This window comes from Sorex fumeus, unplaced genomic scaffold, assembly GCF_029834395.1.
Source record: "Sorex fumeus unplaced genomic scaffold, SorFum_2.1 ptg000197l, whole genome shotgun sequence".
Lineage (NCBI taxonomy): Eukaryota > Metazoa > Chordata > Mammalia > Eulipotyphla > Soricidae > Sorex > Sorex fumeus.
The window spans coordinates 266948-293243 of NW_026606254.1; the positions used below are offsets into that span (position 1 = coordinate 266948).

Sequence of the window (26296 nt, forward strand, 5' to 3'; positions counted from 1 at the left end):
CAATAAGACGAAGTTGTAAAGATGGAAAACTGTGGTGTGGTGAACACTTGCCATGAAAACCATCTTCCTCCAAATATGAGTTTTAAATGTTGATGAAGTTCAGTTTATTCATTTTTAAGCGATTAATTTTGTGTTTTCTATCATAGCTAAGAATTTTACTTTTGCACCTTTGTCAAAAGCAATTTTGTATTTCTCTTTATGTGTCTGGAATTGGTGGAAATTTCTTATGAATTGCTAAGTCTGGAAATTAGATTCTTTCTCCCGCTTTTCTTGGCTTACTGTAGTAATTTTTTCCTCCCCCTTTGAAATCTACAATAATATATATGCTGATTTGGAGAGTTTTCCAATTTGTTCTTGATTTTCTGTCGCAAAGCTTCTTCCTTGTCGTGAGTGGTCAGTGATGTTTCAGTTCTTTACTTCATGTCCTCCCTGTGTCCATCTGAGCTCTCAGATCTCTGAGACCCATTTTCACACTAGTGAACAACACGCAAGAAAATGAAATTCACATTTCCCTCTGCTGTGAAATGTCTCTTCTGTCAGACGAATCTACAGGTGAGATCAGAGGCAGCTGAAGACCCCTTCTTTCATCTTCTGTGCCAAAACCTATGTTAAAATGCAAAGAAGTGGGGCTGGAGCAAGAGCACTGTGGCAAGGGCATTTGCATTACACCTGGCTGACCCGGATTCTATTCCCAGAATCCCATATGGTTCCCTGAGCACCACCAGGAGTAATTCCTCAGTGTAGAAACCAGGAGTAAACCCTGTGCATCGCTGGGTATGACCCCAAAAGAAAAAAATGAAAAAAGGAAAGAAAGGCCAGAGCTAGGTACTGGGGTAAAGGCACTTGCTTGCATGTGACTGAATACTGCTTTGATGCAGTAAACATTGATGGTCCTCTGAGCAATGCCAGGAATGACTTCTGAACCCAGAGTAGGCCCTGAGCACCTTTGGGTATGTTCCAAAAACAAAACGGGACAAGACAAAAAATTAAAAAAATAAAGAGAGAATATGTCAGAAATCTACAATCAAAGACCCTTACTTTGTCATTTATGAGTTTCTAGAAAAAGAAGCATGCATGAGATAATAATTTCTTTCTGCCATCACATCCACCAGGCTCTGTAGGAAGGAGATTCAAATAATATGGGCTCCTATGATATTTAAATTTTTGTTTATTTATGATCACGTTTTTATCATTTCCTTCTGCTAATTTTTTGAGCTATCCATCTCCGTAGTCTTCACATGTGAGCTCAAATTGATTATTTGAGACTTTCTTACTTGTTCTTTTCTTTTTTGAAAAGTAGGCTTGTATTTCTTTGATCTTCCCTCATTCCCATCACTTTCTTTGCCTCATACCCTAGATTATTTTTTTGCGGTGTCTCGTGTTAATATTCATATATCTTATTTATTTCCTCATTGTTTTAAGAGTTTTTCTGAAGAATCTTGTTCTGCGTCTTTATAGTGTGATTCTTACTGTTTGCTTTGGGTTGATTTTTTTCCTTCGTCACTATGTAGTGGGAAAAGATGCTTAATTTCATTTAACTATTTTTGATACTTTTGTAGAGGTCTATGATTTATTTGAACTGGACAGCGTTCCACATGCACTGAGAAGAATGTGAGTGCTTCCTCACAGGTTCATTCTCTTGAAGCCTGTGAGCTTGTGATTTCTCAATAGCCTCTTCTTCCAATACCAGCAGTTGATGCTGAGACCTTACTTCTGAGTTTCTTTGGGGTCCTTTTTGGATGAGGGAAAGGCAGGCCAGAGACAACTTCCTTAGCCAACCACAGCCCTGGGCAGGGAGGGCAAACCTGAGCACAGAGTTCACAGTTCTCCCCATCTCAGCCCCTCTCTATGGTGTCGGAGGACAGTATCTGGGTTTCCCTCTGACCTCAGACTCTGAATCCCCAGGAAAGATGGGAGGGCAGTGGGGGAAAGAACACACCTGTCACAGCCAAGTGTCCAGAGCCAAGTGGCTGTGGCTGTGTCCAATGTCCAGTCTTGATAGTTGGCACAAACCTACCGTTTCTCTGTGGAGTTTACTAGGGGTGGGGGGTGAAGCTCTATCTCTCCAGTCAGGTCAGCTGACACCTATGGCTCCACTCACGGGGCTCCATCAACTCCATGTGCCTCTCCCTCCTCCCCTTCAGAAAAACAGGTATGTGGTCCTCAGGCATCTTCCGATGATGAACCACTAAGTATGGTGAGAGAACCATGGACCCTTCTGGCACTACTTTAAGGGTGATGTATGGCGGTAGCTGCTCATTCCCCATGATGATGAAATCATATTTGTTCTTTGATCCTCTCAGTGTTACAGTTATTCTTTCCTTTTTAAATGTAGAAAAAGTTTGTTAAGCATTAAGGAGTTCTTACTTACATAGTTATTCATAGCTGACTTTGAGGTATACAATGTTCCAATACAATCTCACCCCTTGTGCTGACCTCTCTCCACCAGTTTCCCAAAGCTTCCTCCCACCCCCCAGCCTGTCTCCTTGACAGGTATATTTTGTTATTACCATTATATTTAATGTAGGAGTACTGCTATTTATTCAGCCATTGATTAAGCAGATTGAATTGGCATGAACACCACATTATTTTTAAAATTTTTTTAATTGAATGTCCATGAGATGGACCAATACAAAGCTGTTCATAATTGGGTTTTAGTCAAGGCAAACACCCTACCTCTTGTGCTATTGCTCCAGCCCAGTGAAGACCAGCAACATGTGATAATGAACACTTTTTCATGTGTTATTTCATGGCCATCAGTCTACTTTGAAGATGCGTCTCTTTCTTTCCTCTCACAATTTTTAAATAGGGTTTGTGAATTTTGGAGGGAGGTGAGTCCTCTTGAGTACTTTATAGATCTTCGATATTCATATTTACCTGATGTGTTGCACATGAATATTATTTCCAATTCAGTCTGGTGTCCTTTCGTTGTAGACCATGTTGTTAGCTAGGCAGAAGCTTTTTAATTTTATGAAGTCCCATTTGTGTATTTTTGTTTGAGCTCTCCCTGTCAATGGGTCTGATCATTGGAAACACCTTTGAGGCCCATAGCACTGCTTCCTTCTCCAGGGTGGAGGTGTCAAACCAAGCCCGATTTACCACCCATAGAGCTCTGGAGTCAGCATGCAGCAGCCTGGCAGGCAGCCACCAGGTGGCATGTATCCAGTCCCTGTGTCTCCTGGACAGCATTGAGTCACAGGTCCCTCAGCAGAGCCCAGCCTGGCAACAGGCAGGGAGGCCAAGAGTGCATGTCCCGCCAGGGGGCACGCATTACCTCCTCTTGGGACCACACCAAATCCACTCTGTAGAAGGCTGGATTAACACTGGCCTCCACCTGGCTGGCCATAAATAGAGTCATCCACATACCAAGTTTCTACAAGAACCTGGGTTTGATCCAGCCCCATCAAGTAAGGGTTTCCAAGGAGCTCGCCTCTGGCACAGAGTTGAGGACCATCTACTCATGTAAGTCCCTAGCCCCTGCACAGCTTGAACCTGCCTACACAGGTTTGCAGAAATTCTTCTCACCTAGCTCTGGTGCGGATTTTGTTTTCCCTTCCATGATCCAGTGCCTGAGTCCTTACCTAGACCACAATTGGATGTGCAGTTTGGACCCTCACCAGAGCTGTTCCAACTGTGGGGTATGGAACATGTCCCTTTGGCCACTGCAGAGGCTGCTGCCATTTCCAGAGCCTATCCCAGGTGGCCCCTTTTGGAGACAACACATACGGAGAGCACAGGACCTGGGCAAAGTGGGCACCAATGCCTGCCGAAGCACCAACAATGCAAGGAACACCTGCAAGTGTTTTCCAGGCACGGCCACAGGTGTACCTGCATGTGCTCTGGGATGGCTTTAGTCTGACACAACCCAATCCCAAGAACTTGACACAAACAGCGAGACTCTTCTGGGGCTCCAAGATCCTCAAGGCCTGCTAATGAGACCTTTGTTTTCCACCTATCCCACGAAAATGCACCCCTCAATCTTTATCCTGGTCATATAAAAGATGGCCCCCTCTCCAGGGATTTTGAGATGTGCATTTTCTTGGGAGCAGACTATGTTAACACCTCCCAAGCCCCAGATAGACCCTTTTCCACCCTCACTCCCCTCCCACTTCAGAGGAATGAAGAGTTGGTCTCAGCAAGCTGCCAGCCCTGCTTTAACAGGTAAAAGCTAGGTCCCCAGGGCTTTCCAAATGCTTGATCCAACTCTTCAGGTCCTTTATCAGCACCACCACCTCAGAATCTCCTCCATCCAACCCAGCTCCACAGTCCTGCTGCCCCTCTAGGGTCTGCTCCATGGAGGAGGAAGAGCCCAGGGACCCTTCAGCTCCCTGACTGTGACTGAAGGGCTTCCTCAGTGCTCCCCAGTGGAGAGCAGAGCTTTCTCCAGACAGGTCAGTGTTGTTTAAACTCCCAGCGCTTGCTGGGGTGGGGCCAGGTGGCAAGGAGCTCGCCAACAGGAACAACCTGGAGGTTATGGGCTAGTCTATGGGAATGAGCACAGGCCCCGCTGCTGTATCTGGGTCCCCTGCAGGGCAGCTGATCTGCTCTGAACTCTGGATGCTGGACTTTGCGTGCCCATAAAGGAGCATGCAGATACAGTAGAAAGGTCTGACCGCCTTGTTTCAATTGTGCCATAGAGTCTGGACATACTTCATTTCTACCACACTGATCACAGTTTTAGAGAGAGTAAAACAAAACTGGTGTGGTGCCCAGGAACTGTTCTTGCTTCTAGGGTCCAAAAGCATGATCAGGCATGTTGAGCCACTTCACACCAGAAGGTACTGGTGCTGTGGAGGAGCCTCAAGGTTACCCTAAAACATTCCCAACAAGAAATGAATCTTGGAACAAGGAAGCTTGCTGAAAAGGTCTCCTGATCTTGCAGCAGGCCGATTTCACCGGGGTGCCTCAGACAGGGGCAGGTGTTGTCCCTCCACCTGCCCCTTACGAATCCAGAGCCCAATGGAAAACCCAGGTATGTGAGACCAGTGACTGCTAACTCTAGTCCTCAAGGGATCAGGGACAGCTGCTCCTTCCCATCTCCTCGCCTCTATGTTACGCCCATGAACTGCCTTCCTCCTTGTGCCATTTAAGCTCAGTAATGGCCATGATCCAGAGACTCAAAAATGAATCTCAGAATCGAGCAGCTAGCTGCAGAGATTTCTTCGGACACTAATTATTTAAAATTTTAGAATTCCAGGGAGTGCAGCCACTTTTGTGGCCATGTGACTTCTCATGCTATTCATAGTAAGCTATACAAAATAAAGTATCAGACTGTTAGGCATGCTTGAGTGGTGGTGGTGGTGGTAAGCTTAGAAATAATTGTGTTGGGATGGTGTAATGGTAGTGGGATTGAAAAATTGAATGTAATCCATTATTGTGAATAACTTTATGAAAATAAAATTTAAAAAATTATTTTGCGTACCAAAAAAAAAAAAAGAAACTCATTCCTGACAGAACTACCTGTGATTTTGAACTCTCTCCAAATAGGCAGAAAGTAACAGAGCACCAAAGGCAATATAGATCCTGAACTATCAGGTATAAAGAACACTGCATGTTCAGGACACCATGCTCAGTTCCAGAAGTCGAGACGGGACAGACAAGGAAAGATTAAGGACCTTGATGTTTGTCTTAGTGTAAAGAAAACACGAAGAAAGGACACATTTTCTCTGGATATCACGAATCATTGCATCCCTAATACAGTTATCAGAACCTTCGTGCTTGGGTTGTATTGCACAGTGCATCAAATCTCTACTCCACAATCACAAATTTGGGGTTCTCTGCCAGCAATGAGAGGGTTTTTCCCAGGCTTGCGTTCTCAATAAAATTCTTTGAGAACCTCACTTAAAATCTGCATATCAGGTTCCGGGGCCGAGATCTCCAAGCCTACTCGGATTGGGGACGAGCATCCTCCACCCAGATCCTCCAAATTCCAGTAGGCGGGGGTCACACCCACCAACTGGCCCCCTGGCGCCATGTAATCTCATCAGCGGCCAAGACCCAGAGACTATAAAAACCAGCTCCCAGAACCGCGTGGCCGTATTTGCGGCTGCGCGACATCTTATTATGACATCTCATTCCTACTTTGGACAAACTAGCAGGCTACCGAATGTAGCCTGCCCACACGGCAGAGTCTGGCAAACTCCCCTTGGAGTACCCAATATGCCAAATACCAATAACAATGATGGGGCTGATTCTCCTAAAGAGCCTTGAGTATAATCTCAAGGCTAGGATGAAGGAGACATTACTGGGGCCTGCTCGAGGCAATCGACGAATAACAGGATGATTTGTGATTTGATTTGTAATCTGCTGTTAGCTAGTACAAGGTAGTAGAAAGAAGCTCATTGTTCATCAACCATTGAAGGAATTGCCAGATGTAGCCCTTCTGCACATGGAATATGATTCTGTAGTTAACGTTTGAACTGTGGACATGTGCTAATGTAGGTGGACCAGGAAAAGCTGTTCTCAGTGAAAGAGGCCAGAGAAAGCTAGATGGCCAAAGTGTGGGAATCTAGAGAAAGAAAGGAATATGGGGTTCAAGACTCAAAGATCAATGGGGAGAGAAAGGGTGATGGCTGAGTGGAGGAGGTTATGGACACCTTCTGAGGATACGAGCTCTATTTTAAAGTGTGGTGAAATTGTTTTAAAAGGTATTTTGGAACTGAAGAAGTAGTACAGCTCATGGGGCAGTTGCTTTGAACATGGTCAAACTGGATTTGATTCCTGGAACTCCATATGGTCCCCTGAGCCCAGAAAGGAGTACTTCCTGGGCAGAGCCAGAGTAAGCTCCAGGAACCATTTTGTGTGACACTAAAACAAATCAAATTGAATGTTGAGAATTGGGAAAATTGTATACACATTAAGGTGCTTGTGTTGCATGTGCACAGCCCTCGTTCTACTGATGTCTAGCACCACGTTGTCCCCTGAGCTATACCAGGAGTGAGTCCTAGAACAAGGAGCTCTGTAGAGCAGTCACTGTTGGGTGTGACCCACGAACTCAGGGAAGAAATAGAAAGAGTCTGTCTCCCACATCTGTGAGAGCTCCTTTGTGTTGCTCTCTCCCATGCTGTGATTTTTCCCAGCGTGATGCTCTCAATCTTTGATGTGCTTTTTGATGCTTTCCAAGGAAAAGGCAGCAAACGTGAGCCTTACCTATGTCCACAGAATTGGGTGGGTCTGCGGAAACTGAGCACATTTCGCTATGGGTGGGGAGGACTCCTCCCTCCTCCAGGGAGCACAATGTCTCACAGGACCCAACCCCTGTAACGCCCTTACCTGTTTTCATCTCAGGATTGTCCAAGGAGCATGAGCGACAGGAGATACCAAGAGTGTTTTCAATGTAATGAAATTTATTAACTATTTACACAATGACACAAAGGGGCTGCTCCAGCACAACCCCACCACTGGGCCCAGCAAACAATACAGAGAAGTCCTAACTGGATGAAGATCAGGTGGAAGACAAGGCTGCTAGGGGCAGCCAGGCTCAGGAGGGAGACCCCGGTTTCCTACTGGATGCTGTACCCATCCTGTACTGTACTCCTCTGGACTACAGCAGGCTGGAACCTTCTCTTTAGGGGCAGGGAAGGGCCCACCAGCTCCACAGTCAAGGCTGAGCCCCCAGACACCCTGGGGTGCTCCCCAGGGAAGGGGGTCTTCTCAGTAGTGCCTAGTTCTGCGCTCCCACACAGAGGCCGCTTCCTGGAAGGGGCAGTAGCGGGGGCAGCAGGACTGCAGGCCCTTCTTTGAGTGGGTTGGGTCCGAGAAGCCCCCCAAGCCCTCGGGCAGCGGGGGTCAGTGTCTGAGCCAGGGCTCATGGGGAAGCCCCAGGGCTGAAGGCTGTGTTGAGAGGCCTGGAGGAAGGCCAGGCTGAGCAGCTCCTCCTCCTCCTCACTGGAGCCCTCTGCTGCCCCATGTGGCCCCTGGCCAGGAGGGGCCTCTCCCAGCATGAGGGAGACCCTGCTGTCCAGAGTAGGGGCAGCGAGGCCGGGACAGGGGGCCTGTTCTGCCTGAAGGGATGGGAATTTCAGGCTCCCCAAAAAGAGGACAGAGGCTCGAGTTGCCATTGCAGTGGCCTCAGCCTGCACAGGCCTTGAGACGTGTCCAAAGTCAGTCTCAGGGGGCAGGATTCAGCGCTGGCCACTGACCTATGGCCCCAGGTAGGTGTTGGTGTTCTGTGGCCTGCTGCACTCTCAGCTAGATTTGAGTCCTTCCGGGTTAGCTGGTGTTGGGGACGAGCCTTCATGACCTCCTTGTCCTGCGCGGGCCGCAGATGCTTTTCCACAATCTGTGGGGAGGAGGGACACTGTGGGCATGTGGGGTGCAGGGTGGGACAGAGAGTGACCCCGACTCATCCCAGAGCAGAAAACCCAGACCTCTGTCACACTAAGGGCCCTTACCGCCGCAAATCGTCCCCTCACCCCATATTCACATCCTCCTCGCCCCTGAAGAGTCAGAGGGAGGCCCCTGGACTTTACCTGGGCAGGGAGGGCACCAAGTGACTAGGCCCCACTGCTGGGAAACCCCTCCCTGACTCACAACCCACCTGCTGCTCTGAGTGCCCTGGGCCCTGTCCCCTGTGTCCCCTTCAGGGTCTCTTTCCCAGGAACCACGTGCAAAATGCCTCCTATTTGCCCTTGGTAGCTGCTCACTGCCTTGCAGGAAACCCTCACATTTTTCCCCTGGGCCCTGCATGGACCCCAGAGACGCATCTGCCTCACCTGTGTGTGGGTGAGACCTTCCTCCTCCTCCAACTCCTCAGCCAGGGCCAGTAGATCCAGCTGGGATTCTGGGGAGAGCAGGTGCTCCAGGAAGCTGGGATGAATGACCGCCTCGACCTGGAAGGGGGAAGCAGTGGTGTGGGTCCTCATAAGGACCAATGGGAATGAGGAAGCAAACACACCCGTTCCCAGCACAGAACAGGGGCTTGGACGGCTGCACAAATTCTCACACAGACACAAACCGGGAGCGCTCACACTCACACACACACAGGCCCAGACAATCCGCACTCACAAAGGCACATGGACTATTTATCTACTCTCACAGAGAAGCAAATGTAAATACACATGGATGCATATACACACATGACACAAAGACACACACTCTTCGACCTCTAGGAGCATGTACATGTATCCTCTTATGTTTCTGCACAGAGCTCACACAGTACACACAGATGGAGACACACAGAGATGTTCACACATCGGCCAAACCCAGAAATGCACAAACAAGGGCCGATGTTTTTACAGAGAGACACACGTGCACACATGGACACAAACACAAGTAGAAAAATGCAAGCACGGGTGGTCTCAAAGCAAAGAGCACACGTCACTACCAAGCCCTGGACAGAAGCAGTCCTGCACCCTCCCCACCCCACAGCAGAGCTCAGTTCCCCACCTTGGTGACAAAGGACTCCTGGGAGCACAGCTCATCCACGTAGCTCAGGAGTCCCGGCTCAGGGCAGGTTCTGGCCTCCTCCTGCTGCTCCTCCCTGCCCACTGCCCGTCGCCCGAGGGGTGCCCTCCTGACTGTGTCGGGGGCCTTCAGCAGCTCGTCCATGATGTCCATGTACTCCTGCACGGCCTCAGGGGGGATCTCCTTGGGGGCCTTGGTCTTGGGGGCCCGCTGTGGTTTGTGTGTCTTGGGTTGGGCTGCCGGAGCCCGGGTTATGGCCTTCTTAGGGACACAGGCTGAGGAGGAAGGAAGAAGAGAGGGATGTGAGGGGACCCAGGTCCATGCCCTCAGACACATAGCACTGAGCACAGAGTTGCGGATGGGTACCTGTGGGCTGGGTCAGGTGTGTGCCTACATCTGTTGTACTATAATTCCGTGACTGCGTGAGGGATGAGGATAACCTCAATGGGAGGAGGGGCCCACAGTGTCCCCAGGGTCTCCAACCCCACTTCAAAAGTGAGTCTGACACCCTCAAGCAGCATGGGGTGTGCAGGAAGAGGGAGAAAGCCAGGAACAGGGGGCCGCTGAGCATAGGCCTAGGGGTACATGGGAGAGTGAAGGCTCCCTGGAAGGGCAGGAACCCTAGGGCCTTCCCAGGCCTGTGACCATTAGCTGGGGAACAGGGTCTGTACCTGGCTGCTGGCCTAGTGGTTGACCCTGAGCACCCTGAGGCTCAGGCTTGGGTGGGGCAGGGGGTGGCTTGCCCTGCACTCCATTCTTCAACTGCAGCTTCTGTGCCTCCGTTTCTTCCTCACCCTCAAACTCCATGAACCTGGTGTGGGGAGTACAGGCCCCACTGAGTCGGGCTGGCTTGGAGCACGCAGGATGAGGTAGGACAGGGGATGCTCATGGAAAAGCCCTCAGGAGGATGGAGAATGGATGGGCACAGACCCCAGCACCTCCAGTGATTCCCCATATCAGCCCTTTGAGGGTCACAGAAAATAAGGGACTGTGACCCTTAGACTGTGGTCAGGAGCCCCAGAGCATGGTGGGCAGAATTGTCCCAGCCCCAGGTAGGACAAGTTTCTGCAGGGGACGGGCCTTCTGGGGATACCAGGGCCCCCCTGGCCATCTGGAAGTAACCCCTGAAGCCCCGGCCCGCAGCCAGCCCCAACTCCCACACTCTGCCCAGGACTGACTCACTTGGCAACCATGTCGTAGTAGATCATGCGGTCAAAGTTGCTCATGCCATGCCATTCCCGCAGGGCGCAGCGCAGGCCTTCCTCCAGGCTCATGGTGGGCTTCAGGCTGGCCAGGGTGCGCAGCACTGGGCTACAAGGACAGGCTCGGTCAGGGTCTGCGTCTGCTGGGAGCCCCCGCTGCCCCACACCCATTCCTTGACCCCCGATGGCGGCCTGGTCTCCCCTCCCCTCCCAGAGTTGACTCGCCTCCTACACCCCAGACTGGTGGCTATTCTAGTGTCAAGCCTCAGCTCTGGGGATAAGTCATGAGACGCCAAGGCTGAGCAGTCATGCCTGTCTGAACCTTGGTGCATCTGTGCTGTGTCTGGTCCTAGGAACAGAATGTCTGTCCTTCATTCCATAGGTCAGGACCAACCCTGAGAGGGGACTGAGCTGAGGCTTTAAGGCATGGCTTTTGAGCCAGAACCCTGGGATGGCATTCCTGAGGACATTCTCTCCCATGGACCCTACGCTGGGGGTCACACCAGTACCTTCTGGGAAGCTACCATTAGTTCTAGAACACCTGAGGGACTCACATGAGCTAGCAGGGAAGGGCCTCAGTGTCCGGAGTCTGAGGAATGTACTGCCGGGTCAGGGCCTTGAAGCTCTGCCAGTGCCGGAAGCTCTCACAGATGCTATTGGGACTGCTGGAGGTTTTTGGCAATGCCTGGTTTCGGGTGGTGGCCAGACCACTCTACCCACAAACCCACTGGGACAGTGGTCCACCTCTGCATGGAAGCATGATGGGAGCCACCTGGGCCACTGGCAGTGGAGCCTGAGGAGGATGGTCTCTCGTTCCAACCTGGGTGACAATAGTAGCTGGAGTTGGAATAACGGTCTCCAGCACAGACGATACCAAGTAGAGGGGTGCAGGATGACCGACCATGGCTGATGGAGCCTCTGCGGCCCCACAGTTGAGTGGAGCCTGTGTCAGGATGACAGGCTGGTTCTGGGCTGACTCTACAAGCCCTGCCTCAGGGCTGACCTAGATGATGACCTTGCAAGGTCCAGGGACATGGGGTCCATGGCCAGCAGCTCCTGCCACCACAGGCATCATGGGGAAAGGTGACAGCACCAGAGGGTTGCCAGGAGCAATGACCGAGGTCACCAGAGGGGGCATCTGGATCGGTTCCCAGGGTGGTGGATGGGGGAGCCCTGGATTGAGAAAGAGCGAGACCTTGAAAGCAGAGCCGAAGACCCCAAGATTCATGGGTCATCTCTGGGAGCAGCACAGGAGACACTGTGGACAGGAGGGAGGAGGAGTGAGAGGGAGATGGTACAGAGGGAGGCCCAGGAGGGCCTGGCTGGGGCAACATTCCATGAAGGGATCTCATTGGAGGATCAGAACAAGAACTTTCCTTCAAACTTGTCAGTTGCAGCACAGCTCATATGGCCTCTTCCAGCAATTTAGACAGTTTCCCGATTCTCAGCACACAGGTTGGCATGGTCTTCGCTGTATCTCAATACTTTATCCACCAGTCTAGTTGTGTGCCCCTCAAATCTTTCTCCTTCCTCTCTCCCTGATGACCTCCTTCAACAGAGTCTACTCTTTCTTTGGAAAATTCAGTCATTAGTGACCTGTGAACCCCTGTAGGTCACAATTTGAACGGAGTTTTCCTCAGCAAATGCTGTGGGTTTTGCTTTTTTGTTTGTTTGTTTTGCTGATCCTTCTTAGGGTCCAGTCCCTAGGACTGAAAGTAATGTAGATTTGTCTAACATGTTTGACTAGCTTTTTCAAAGTTTGGTTCTACTGGAAGCTCTTATCCTTCCTAGAATAGCCACGAAACCTCAAGTTGGAACAGCTACCAAACTCAAACTGACTTTCTTTGCATTTGCAATATATTTTATGGATGATTTGCCTCCTAAATAAAACGTTGGATCAAAGAATATCTTTAATGGTTCAAAGCTAAGCTTTGACAAAAGTCAATGATGTGTGTTTAATGCAGTGCTGGGTGTTCCGTTCTACTTTCTCTGGTCAGTACAATTCTCTCCCACACCAAAGTAGTTTTCTGTTGTTAACATAATTCTAGATATGTACTATGTACTGAAACCCCAAAGAATCTCATTTTTTATGAACTCATTATTGGTTTCCACTCTGGTTAAAAGCACATGTATGTTCTACCAGCTGGCATGTGTAGTGATTTTTTTATATTCATCAAACGGCTTCTCTCTTTTTCAGGAGACTCCATCCCCACAGCATGAAATTCTGCAGGCCCTAACTAAATCCTTACAGTGTCTGGCAATTCAGTGGCGAATGGAATAGGGAGGTCTGAATTAGGAAGTGGAGCAGAAAGGAAGTGCAACTGACTTCAATGTTCAGATCAGCAACAAAGTCACCTTCTGCATATTTTCATCCGTGGTTGGGAAAACCTGATTCAAATTTCCTCTACACTCTTTTCTTCAGTGTTTATAAGAAAATAATTTTTCAGTCTAGTTTTGGAACGATTTATAAGATCTCCCCAAAATCTCAGTCTGAAAGGATTTGGGAATATGCATTTATATCGCTCCAGCCCATATACAACATTCATTGCACTCTTTGGCCTCTATGGAGGGAATGACCTGCTCAGTCAGTAGCCGTCAGATCATTCCATCCTATGCAGCGCGGCAAGCTGCCTTTGCAGACACCAATCTCCGGACGCTTCCCAGCAGTTGCTCTGTCACTGTACATTGGTTCAACAGGGATATCCAGGTCATAAGAATTCTATCAAAATCAAGAACATCCTTCCCCAAACAATGTTGGACAGAGGGAACGAGGACTCGAGAAATTTCTTGAAACTTCCAATTCGGTCATGAAGAAGCTATACTTGATTTTCAGCCAGGGATTTCTCATTAGATGGATTTTGAGCTTGAACTTTGTCCTCAGGCTTCAGGCAAGACTTTATGTTTGCTTCCTTGCTGTGTCCTGAAAAGCCACCTATAATTCTGGAGGCTCTCGTGCGTTCGTGACTGGTGGAAGTTTGCACCCACCACGGCCCGTAGGTGCGCGCGCACTGGGGCTGTCCTGGGTCAGTTCTAAGCAGTTAGAGGTAACGGACACGCACGCGCACCTGCAACTCGCGCGGGGTCTGCAGCTGCCAACGTCCCACAGGCTATGGGTGTAATGATTCCCCTTTGGGATATTTGCACCCATGCCTCTATCAGATTCAACAGAGAGGTGTGTGTCTCTGTCCAGCTGTCTGCAGGGGCGCATCTCCCCCAGGCTGTGGGCACCACCGCACACCTGCGCCATGTCGTTTCCGGATCCGGATGCTGAGCGCGAGGGAGGTAAAGGACTCCTGGGACCATTCAAACTGCTTCTTGGGGTCAGAGCGATACTGCAGTGGGCAGGGCCATTACCTTGCATATGACCAACATGGCTTCCATCCCCGTAATGCCAGATGGTACCCTGAGTACTGCCAGAGTAATTCCTGAGTGCAGAGCAATTACTGAGCACAGTCAGTGTAGCTTAAAACCAAAACAAAAGAATCCCAAAACACAACAGCAATAAAACAGCAGGAGCAAACTAACCCTATTACTTTGTGGAGCTTTTTTGTATGATACAAAAGCAGACAAAGTTTTTTCTTATTAAAAACATTAGCCCTTGAACTTGAAGAAACTCAGGTCAGTCGTAAATGGGGAAAATCTCTAACACAAATAGAAAATGAATACATAGAAAAGCTTCCCCTTTTTTTCCCAAAACGTTTTAGGAACCAGCAATTAGTTTCCATCACTATACCCTCGTTAATAAATGAAACAGTTTTCGTGACTTAAAATAATGGATCAATCATAATATGACGTCCAATTGTTGTGCAATTGATAGCCAGGTTAGCAGGAGATGCAAGAACAAAGCAAATATCAACAAAGATACGTAAGGTTCAGTTTAGCTTACAAAATTGACAGTGAAACTATATTTTTGTACATTTTAATGCCTTAAAATATTTAAAATGTGTGTTCATTATCTGTAGTACTTTTGGACACAGACACTTCATTTACAGAGAACAGGTAGAAGTGTTCCAGCCATTGTCAGCTCACAAGTACATGGGTGTAATGCTGCCATCCCAGATCTGTTTGAGTTGAAGCATCGTGATAACCAGTTCCAAGAAACCAGTAGGATGGCCAAGTGGCAGAAACATGCATTTCAGGTTGTTTACTTCAGTAAGCAGTCAGGGAAATTTGGGGCCCAGCAGAGCAAGCTGAACATGGTGACCCATTAAATATGAGGGACCTGTGGTGGTGGTGGTTCTGGTATTATGGCAACACTAATTCAGTTTCCTTCATCCCACAAAGAATTTGTTAGGATGATAAATATCTGCTGGAGAAAGGGCAAGTGCAATTGGAAAGAACCTTGAGAAAACCCAGAGGGAAGGAAGACGGTGTACTGGGCAGACAAGGCAGCAGCTCACTGAGTGTGTCCACTCTGTCCTGGGAGTAGCCAGTCATGGAAGCTCTTATGAATTCTTTCCCAAGGACACAGAATGAAGGGTGTCCTTCATTTTCCCCATGAGCAACTTCGGGAGTTTAAGTTGCTTTGTGTACCTGAGGAGTGAAGGTCCAGTGTTGGTGTGTTTGCAAAGTTAGGCACATATGTAGTGGTCATGGCATGTGGTTTTCAGCATGTTATACGTGCATTGCACAACTAAGGTCATATATGTTGTCATCAGTAACTCTCGACGTGGGTGCCTTTCCCCACCATAGTCCTCAGATCACCTTCAGTCTGCTTCTTCCTTGACTGAGGATTTCTTAGTGTAATCAAAAGTCAAGACTTTCTCTTCATTCAGGATTTTAAAATTACCTTCTTTTGTTTAAATAGTACGCTGAGATCATACAATATTTGTCCTTGCTCTGAATTATTTTGCTAGTCAGGATGCCCTCCATCCATCCAAATTGCAGGAGTCTGCAAGATTTTACCTTTTCTTGTAGCTGAGTAGGGTTCTGTTGTTTGTGTTTATACTACAACTTTATCCGTTTATGTGTCCATTTGGGGTTTTTCTGAGTATTGTACTTAGCACTGCAGTGAATATAGGAGTGCATATATCATTTTGACTTTTCTATTAAGGGGTTTTGGTGGTAACATGCAAATGTGAAATCACTAGGTCTTTTGGAACCTATATTCTTGCTCCACTACCCAACTCCAGGCCACTTTCCACACTCTTGGGCCGAGCCTCCCATCTGAGTGAACATATTCCTGGCCACATCCCTACCCATTTTCCATAATTATAGCACCAATATGATGGGTTTCAGACAGTAGGTAACAAATCATAGAGGAAATATATATATTTATATATATAAATATATATATAAATATATATAAATATATATTTATATATAGTTTCAGACAATAGGTAACAAATCATAGAGGAAATTTATAAATATATATATATATATATATCAGACAGTCCAGCAATCTACTGAGAGTATTCTGCCCATACTGGACAGCCTGGCAAACTACTCATGGTGTATTCGATATGCCAAAATTATTAAAATAATGAGTCTTATTTCCCTGACCCCTGAAAGAACCTCCAATCATTGGGAAAGACGAGTAAGGAAATGCTGCTAAAATATCAGGGCTGGGATAAATGGAGACATTACTGGCACCTGACTTCATTGAGCTCATCAAGTAAATTGTTGAACAACAGGATGACAGTGATAGAGTGATTCTTGCTTTTAGAGAAGTTTCCAAACTTTTCCACAGAGGTTCAGCCAAATGTTGTTCCCACAGACTGTGAATGAAATAGCACCCCTTTTACACCACCCCTTCTCAGTACTGGTTGTTTCCAGATATATATATATATATATATACACACACACACATATATATATATGTATATATATACACTCACACACATATATGTATATATATCAGTTATTTTTAGATATATATTTAGCGAAGATATATATATCTTTCTGACTCTTGTGACTTGAAATTCATTGCTTTTTAATTTTTGCTTTGCATTTCTTAGATAACAAGTGACTAGTAATATCTTTTCAGATGTCTGCTGGCTTTACTTAGACATTTTGGGAAAATGGATGCTCATCTCCAATTGTATGTAATTGTTGAGTTTTTCTGGTTGAGCTTTATAACGCTTTATGCATATGTAATATTTAAGCCTTTACCAAAAGCATGGTTTGCAAATGTTTTATCCCAGTTCGTAGGAAGTGTTTCAATTTTAAGAAAGTCTGATTTGGATTTTTAAGAAGTCTGATTTTTTTTTTGCCATGCAGAAGCTTTCAGATGTAGGCACATTTGTTTATTTCTGGTTTTATTTTATGTATTTTTATCCTGAGTCAATCTTGTTTAGATTTGTTGGTGTACCATTGTTCACAGTAGCTGTTCTTCTTTGTATTTTAATGTTCGTTTAAATGTTTACTTTTCAAGTTGTAGCATTGTAGGCTACTTATTTTTTTGTCAATTTTATTTAATATACCAGAATCAATTGGTGGATTGGCTAATTTTCCCTTTCATTTGAGAATTTTCTTATTTCTTTTTTTAAATTTTATTTTTATAAAGTAGTTCACAATATTTGATTACATTTAATATTTGATCACCAATCCCAATATCATTACACCTTCCCACTACCATATTTCAGATGTTTTCACCCCAAACCCCAACCCCTGCCCCAAAGCAGAACCAAAATGATTTCTTTTGTATTGTTTGTTCTGAATAAAATGATGAAAATGCTCGAAAATGTTTCCTTAGAAAAAAAGTGTGTGAAGATTGTTGCATTTCACGCAGGACCCACTAAGCCCTTCTATAAGAGATTATGAACATATTGTAAAAGGCTGAACCTTGTGTGCATATATATTGGGCTGGAGTGATAGCACAGCGGTAGGGCGTTTGCCTTGCATGTGGCCGACAAGGCCAACCTGGGTTCAATTCCTCCGTCCCTCTCAGGGAGCCCGGCAAGCTACCCAGAGTATCTCGCCCGCACTGAAAAGCCTGGCAAGCTACCCGTGACGTTTTAATATGCCAAACACAGTAACAACAAGTCTCAAAATGGAGTCGTTATTGGGCCTGCTGGAGCAAGTCGATATCAATGAACAGGAGGCATAGGATTGGTGGCCTTCTCCTTTAAACCCCATCAAATGTGGTGTGCCACTCTTGGAAGATGGGTGGGGTCAGGTATGAGACGCAGCCGCATTGTCCAGGAATACGTTCACTCATAGGTGAGTCTCGGCCTGAACATGAGAAGAACGGCCGTGAACATGGCAGCAGTTGAGTTCTGGAGGATTTTGGCTGCCAGGGTGTAAAATCTTATCACGCTGAAGGTTGTGTGTTCATGGGCTCACTGGATGGCCCTTTCTCACCGCCTTCGTTCGGTGCTCTTGAGTCCTGTGTGTGCCTGGATCAGGATGGCTGTTCTTTCTCTCAAGCTTGAGCCCCTCTTGCTCTGACTCTCCTCTCTGAGCTTACAGTCTTAGTTTATATAGCAATCACGTAAGGCGGTGACATAAAGGTGGGTTGAATACTGACAAATCAACAAAGAGAGGTAAGACCACTGCTCCAGGAGATTAAGGATAAAATCTCATCTAAAGAGATTACTCCAGATTACTAGGAGATCTGCTCAAGGGTGGGATCCCAACAAGGGTGTGTTCTTCCCTCAGTTAGTAATCTACTTAAATAGTTGTAATAAATCTACTTCTAATATTTCTAGCAATGTCATTCTGTATGAGCACAGTAAGAGATATAAACTTAGTTTGGTTCTTCCTGAGAACATCTCACTATACATTCTGCAGTAGTCAGGCCAGGTTAATCTTCCTAGCTCCAGCAGGGTCCTAGTCTCGTCGTTACTTACTTTTGGATCATGACAGCATTTGTCCATGATCATGCCGTCAACTTATAGTTGAGTATCGTGGCGCTTTGGCCTGGCCCATTTCGATGCCAGGGTAGCTCACCGCTTGCCCTGGGTCCATTCAATCCCTCGTCTGGACCCTGTTCTTGGGGTGCTAGGAACTAAGGGCAACTGAGTCAAGAAATCAGATGCCCAGGAGTAAATATTATTTGGAGTCAATCAACTCCCAAGTTACAAAGCATAATATTAACTGTCTTCCTGTGTCCACACAGAAAGGATATTGCTTACAATACAAGTTCAGTGTCCTTAGATGGGTGTGACCTGACAAACCTAAGCTACCTGAGGAAGGACAAAAGAATGTTATCCTACATCAGGGGATGACGCAGGCCTTCAATGCTGTGAAATTTCTCTTGACTCAGCAGCATGTCACTTGTTTTAGAAATTTGTGTTTCCATTTTCATTTGTCTCATTTTTTCTTCTCTAATTTCCAGTTAACGTTCTTTCTTGTAACATTGGCTGTTCAGAGTTGTTTTATTTCCATGCATATATGTAGTTCTAAGTTTTCTTTATGATTAATTTCTACTTTCTTGCCATTGTGTTCACATTGGTTACTTGGCATGTTCTAGATCTTCTTGATATTCCTAAGAAAATTTTTGTAGTCTAACAAATCATCAGTCCTAGCAAATGTAACCATGTGCACTTGAAAAGATTGTGATGCATTGAATGCTATATATATATATGTAGTAAATATATATGCGTGTATATTTTTCCTTCATTGCTTTGAATTTGATTTCTCATTCTCTGGCTCTGCTGTGTTGATAGTGCTCTGGGTTATTTGCACTCCAACTCTATAGTTGGAGACCCCAGATAGATTGTTGTGTTCCCTTCCACCCATTCTGGGCTTGAATGAGCCCTAAATCCACCAGGAGACCAGCACCCACTGCCATCTAGCTCCCAAGTGGGTTGAACACCAAAGGAGTTTATGGATGCCTAAGAGGGTTAAAATAATAAGCCTGTGTGCAAAGTTTGAGTCATGTGAAAGCAAGAGAGAATTTTTCTCATTGGAAACCATCACTGCTTCAGTCAATAACATTTCAAGTCCTCCTAAATGAGGATGATGAGTGACTGGTCTAACTTAAATCTTTGCAGGTCATGTGTGCCTTCCCTGTTAGCATAGAATTAATAACCAACAGTTCTAACCATTGCTTTCTTGGGGAACAGTGTTTATTATTACAGTCATTGCAGTTCACCCCACTCAAGTGCCCAAGATTTTCCACCCCTATCCATGTGCTACCTCTTGTTATGTCCCACTCCACCCTCAAGTGCATGGTAATCTCAGGTTTGCAATTCAAGCCAAGGGGTTGCCATATTTGACACTCTCTCTTTCCTTGTTTTCTGACTCCCAGTTATCACAGATGAGTGACATCCTGTGAGCTTTGTCTTAATACATCTTACTTATTTCAACTAACTTACTTATTGAAATTAAGGTTTTTGTCTTAATCCATGTTACTTATTCCAGCTCCAGTCATAGATTTCATTATTTTGTAATAGCTTATAAAATTCCATTGTGTACATCTGCATGTGTGCACGTGTGTCCTAACTTCTTTATTCACCCATCATTGATGTTTGCGTTGTCTCCATATCTTGGCTATTCTAATCAGTGCTTCCATGAACACAGGTATACATATATTTTTTCAAATTCATATTTTTTTTTGTTTTTTGGGGGACAATGCCAACAAGTGAAATCTCTGAATCATATGGAAATTATATTTTTATTGTTTTGGTGAAATCTCTGGAGTGTTTTCCCTAGAAGTGGAACCAGATCGTTTTCCCCGTGAGGGAACCTTTTTAACATTCCTGCCAATAGTGGTTGTTTCTACTCTTTGTGACATATGCCATTCTCACTGGTGTGTGATAATATCTCATTGTTTTGATTTGCAATTACCTGGTAATAGTTGATACTAAACATGTTTTCATACACTTATTGATAATTTGTATGTCCTCTTTGTGGATGGGTCTCACTTCTCTCCTGTTTTGATTTGATGATTTGTGTTTTTTTGAGCTTTTGCATGCTTTATACATCTTGATATTTGTCCTTTATTTGTTATATGTTTGAAAATATTTTCTCCCACTAAGTTGGGCAGTTTGAAAATTTTATCCCAAGTTTCTTTTGTTCTGTAAACACTTGTACATTTGCTTTAATCCTCTTTGTATTTTTATTTCTTTTACCAGAGAAGTCAAACCATTGCACACACCTATGAGGTTCCTTTCCTAGACAGGTCTGCATATGCTTTCATAAATGTATTGTATGGATTATGGACCAAGTTCAATGTCTATAATCCACTTTGAATTACATTTGGGGGGATATGAGATACATATTTCTCTTTTTTTACATGTTATTTTCCAGTTTTCCCAACATGTTAGTTGAAGAAGCCTGCCCCACTTTATGTACCCAGAAACTCTGTCATAGACTTTCAATAAATATCTGTGTATATATCTGTGTTATATCTGTGTGCTGTCAATTCTACCCCATGGCCCTGAGAGTTTGCTTTTCTTTCAATAGATCATAATTTTGAATATTATGTTTTGCAACATTGTTTTTGACCGTTTCTTTAATGTGTCCCCTTCCAATCTTGATTCTTCCTATATCTCCCTATCTTATTGGTTAACCCTTTACTCTCATGCTATGCCCACCACCACCACCACCTCCAGCTAACTAATTTTCACCATGCCCCCTTTGAGTATTTCTGGGGTCTCACTGACAACCATACATCCTTATAATGGGAAAATTTACTATAGCACAATATTAAGTCAGGAAATGCATTCCTTCCCTCCTTTTTCTTGCAATTGCTTTTAGTTCTCAGGGATTTTTATGATTCTGTATTAATTTCACTAAAAAATTTTCTAAATTGTTGATGAATGTCATCAGAATCTTGAACAACTGCATGAAATATGTATAATTTGGGTATTATCATTTGGGAAATGTTAGTTTTTTATATCGACAAACATGCAGTGTTTTCCCATTTCCGGAGTCCTTTTATTTTCCTTTGTAAAATGACTGATAATACTCATGTAATTTTTTACATTTGTTGTGAATATTAGTTTGATTTTTAGGGTATTGTTTTTTTTGCATCACTCCCATAAGAGCTCAGGTCTTACTGCTGGCTCAGTGATCATGAGTGACACCCAGGGGGCTTGGGAAAACATAGGAGTGCTGAGGATCTAATTTGGATTGGCTGAGTGTTGGTGAATCCATTTTGGATCTGTACTTTTGCTTGGGGAGGTTTTTTACTGATTTTTTTTCATTTTAATTTTTTGGGGGTCTACACTAGCAGTGCTCAGGGCTTACTCCTGGCTCTGTACACAGAGGTCACCCCTGGTGGGAGTTGGAGGATTCTGGGTGATATTGAATATTGGATCCAAGTCAGCCTCATGCAAGAAAGTACCTTACCCACTACACTATTGCATTTGTTTCTTTACTGCCCTTCTCTCAATTCTATAATTCAGTGATTTTTCTCTTCTGATGTCAGTTAAATAGCTTACATTATTTATTTACAAATTTTCTTTTCTAGACCTCTTTTTTATTTGTTTGTGGGTCACATCCACTGGTGCTCTGGGCTTACCCTGGATCTGCATGCAGAGAACAATCCTGGCTGGCGAAGCAGACCACATGGGGAACAAGGGATCAAACAGATCAGTCATGTGCAAGTAAGTGCCCTACCTGGTTTGCTAGCTTTCTGGCCTCCATCTCTTGCTTATTGATGAGGACATGTGTACTGTCTTTTAAAAAAAATTTATTGAATCACTGTGAGATAATTACAAAACTACCTTATTTGTGTTTCAGTTATACAATGATCAAACACCCATCCCTCCACCAATGCACGTCTTCCACCACCAATGTCCCGAGTATCCCTACCGTCCCACCCCTCCCCCTGCCTCTATGGCAGACAATCTCCCCTATACTCTCTTTTGTATTGCTTGTTATGACTCGAATAAGATGTCCCGTGGTCAAGGAGCGGCAGCATGCTCCTGGAATTCTAAAATTCTACATAAGTGGGGTGTGTAGAAATCTCTGCAGCAAGTTGCTCGATTCAGAAATTCTTTTGTGTGTCTCTGGATCATGGCCATTATGGAGCTTAAGTAGCAGCCAGAGGCAGTTTCTGGGCGTGACATCCAGGGTCCCTTGGGGATAGAGGCACCATCCCATCCCCTATCCATTGATGCCAGGAGTTTGTTGTCTCTGAACCCGCTTACCTGCACTTCTCTCTGGGTTCTGAAAGTTGGCAACCACCAGGGAGGTGGGGTTTAGGGGGCAGGTGGGGGACAATGTCTTCCCCGCCCCCAAAATCTGGGTATGTCAGTGAAGTTGGTCTGGCTTGAATTCTGGAGGCATCTCTGCAGTGAGCTGCTCTGTTCGAGACTCTTTTGTGTCTCTAGATCATGGCCCTTGTTTCCATCTTTTCCAGAGAAATTGGCATATGCCATGCAGGGCACGCCTGCTCTCCCACAGTGCACCACCGGCCTTAACTATGGCTTTTGTTCTCTTTAGAAATTTATGAGTCTCTGAAAATAAGGCCAATAAATGAGCCTGTATAGCTGAGCCAGCGGGGGTTTGTCTGTGTGGCTCCCACATATGTAACTTTTGTTGGTTTACTTTCCTGGTAAACTTGGACCCAAGTTGTTGGGGTCCGACCAAAGGCACAGCAGCAATGAAGACACCAGCAGGCTGCTGATGTGCTTGCACTGAAAGAACAGGTTGACCTGCTGTCAGAATCATACTCCCCCCACCCACCGCCAAGTGTGTCACTGATTCAATTTTGGCTTGTTCCATTCTAATGCTGAGTCCTACTATTTTATTCTTTACCTCTTCTGTTCAATTACTTATTGTTTCTCCCCTCGGTCTTATTGTAGGTTCATTGACTCTTGTGATGCTTTAGTAGTTCAGTGGTTATGTAGAGCATTTTGTTGCATTAGGTCATGTCAGTCAGTGTCAGAATTTATGATGCACTTGAGAAGTGTTCTGGGCTTCTGTCCCTGTCCAGAGAATGGTGAAATTTCTTAATTTTTTCATTATTACTAGTGTTTCATGTGAGTTTTTGGTTTAACTCTGGGTTCAAGGTGGTCTGAGCAGTGATGTACTGTTCCCATTGGTGTCTCAGGCTGCTTTGATATGTAAGGGTTAAATTGTACTTTTGCTCTGTTTCTGCTGTACCACTTGAATTAAGAAATACCTTCTCATGGTGTATTGCTATGGTGACAACAAAGTTAGAAATGTGAGCGGGAGCTAAGCAAAGGCAACCAGGAGACAGCCAGAGGCAGGAACTCTGAGTGGCTCATTCTAGGAACCTAGCAGAGAAGAACAGGTCATCAGTAATAAGTCTTGGTTCAGAATGGAGCAGAAGGACCCAAACCCACCTGTTACCCGGGTGGAGAAGTAGGCAAGGGTCACAGAAACAATTAGTCAATTAATAGATGTCTCTTTGGGACCTAAAACAATGTGTCCATAACAAAGATTTCGAGCAACAGGAACCACAACTAAGACCCCTCGTGCTTCAGTGTAACTTAGTGTATTGTCACAACACAACCAATTGAAAAGCCCCATTTATTTGCTCCTCTTCTCTTTGCCCCCAGTGAGTGGTTTCAGGAATGTTCCTATGTCAAGTGCTCAGTGCCTCTGTCTGGCTACAGTTCCAGAACATTACTGGTTGTGGTCAGTTTTGACATGAAATAATTCACTCTCTTTGCTTAATGTCCTAAAGTTTGTTTTGCTGTGATGGATTAATCGAACTGTTACATTTGGAGGCCCTGGTACGATGCTAAGACATCTTGGAATTCCCGGTTTTGTGGCTGAAATGAGACCTGGATCCTAATAGAAGGTGTCTAAGGGTACCAGCCTTCCTTAGCAGCCCACAGACTCCAGGAGAAGTTGGCGAGGTGGGCAAGGGATCAATGAGATTCACTGACAACAGGTACCTTCCCTAACACCTTCTTACCTGGACAGACTTCCAGGAAAGCCCTTAGCTCCTCTCCCAGGGAGTGTTTGGATTCTGAGTCCTTTTCAGAATGTGGGGAGTGAGTTTCCCTTCTGGATGGAGTTGATTCTCAGGTGCCAGGACTGGCCCCAAGCGGCCCACAGAGTGCTGCCTGTTCTGAGCAGTGCTTTCACAATGGTTCTCACTCAGTGGTCTGGGAGAGACTGATCACCTACCTACTCAGTGTGGGGAAGGGTTAATCAGTCACCCATGTGTAGTGTTTGTGTTTTTCTTTTGGGGAATTCCCAAGGATCTGGTATTCATTTCCCTGCTTACCATCTTTTTCTCTTTCCTGTTACCCCACTTCATCTGGTGAGCTGAGACTTTCTTTGCATATTACTCTGCGTGTGGAGGAGTGAGCAACTTTTCTGTCTTAGACGGCTGGGAGGAAATATTTTGGAGTTACTCGTCTTTCTTATCTATCCTCAGAAACTCACCGTTATTTTACCAAGATTTCCATTCCCCAGGAAGCAAGGGGTTAATAGCTTCCCTGGAAGAGAGCATATGGGGTCCCTGACAATTTGTTTTTCAGTGGCAAGAGAACCAGAACTCCTCCTCTCTGTTGGCATCATCCAAGTTGCTTTAGTCATTTCTCTGAAACTTGTTAGCTGACAGGTTCCTACACGGAACACTGAGAAATTCTTTTCCTTTTTAAAAATGTTTGGGCCTGGAGCTATAGCACAGCAGGTAGGGCATTTGCCTTGTACGCAGCCAACATGGCCTACCTGGGTTCGATTCCCAGCAACCCATATGGTCCCCCAAGCACCGCCAGGAGTAATTCCTGAGTGCATGAGCCAGGAGTAATCTCTGAGCATCACCGGGTTTTACCCAAAAAGAAAAAAAAAACAAAACATGATATGCCTTTGACTAATTTGTAATTTTTAATTGTTATATAAGAAATAGGTATATGCTGGAATTTTGTAAAGCTGTATTTTATTGCTATTTAAAAGATTAGATGGGGGCCAGAGGGACAGTAGACATTAAGGTGCATGCCTTATATGTGCCCAACCCCCGTTCGATCCCTGATACCACACGGTCCCCAAAGCAAGGCTGAATTATCTCAGGTCCTCATATTGTACTACCAGCCTACTTGTTACTCAGTGATATACATGAGTATATATGCATGATATACATGCTTGCAGTGTAGAGGTACGGAGTTCTATCATTGGCAATTCCACCTTCTCTCAAAAAATAATTAATTAAAAAGTTGAGGGGCCAGACATATTTAAAAAAAAGTGTTAGGGCACTTTCCTTGAACATAACCAACCCCAGTTTGATCACTAGCACCATATATGGAAGCACAACATTGTGCACACTGCTAGGAGTGATCCCTTGAGGAAAGTACCTAGAGTTGGGATAGAGAAGGAGTCACTATGACAGCAATAGTTTTAAATGATTACTCGGATAAGAACTGAGTGCTAAAAGTAGGAAAAGGAACAAATTCGATAACCTCTCAATATTTATATTGCAAACCACAATGTGTGTGTGTGAGAGAGAGAGAGAGAAAGAGAGAGAGAGAGTAAAACTGTCTACAATAGAGGTAGGCTGGTAGTTGCGGGTAGCGGGAAGAAACTGGGGGACACTTGTGGTGGAAATGTGCACTGGTGGAGGGATGAGGTTCAGAACATTGTATGACTGAAATTGGATCATGAACCGCTTTATAACTGTGTATCTCATGGTGATTTAATTTAAAAATCATAGTAGAGAGCCTTAATCAATACTGGATATGATCCCCAAACCCAAATACCACCCCAACCACTGTCAAAAAAAAGTTGACTAACAAGTAAAATACAAAAATGAGTTCTTGCATTGGAGAAATGGATCTAGTAGTAGAGAACTTGCCTTGCACGTGGTAGGCCTAGGCTCATTC

The 26296-nt window shown here is 45.3% G+C and overlaps 1 protein-coding gene across 1 annotated transcript in view; it reads right to left on the minus strand.

Moving 5' to 3' along the window:
• Positions 1 to 10583: 10583 nt before the first annotated feature.
• The window catches only part of LOC130017467 (NUT family member 2G-like), a 57667-nt gene continuing 41954 nt past the window's right edge, over positions 10584 to 26296 (minus strand). Inside the window, exons 8-9 of the mRNA XM_056108170.1 lie at positions 11611 to 11663; positions 10584 to 10716 (exon numbers count right to left, since the gene is read on the minus strand). Of these exons, the coding sequence (XP_055964145.1) occupies positions 10584 to 10716; positions 11611 to 11663 (186 nt within the window). The remainder of the gene's footprint in view (positions 10717 to 11610; positions 11664 to 26296) is intronic.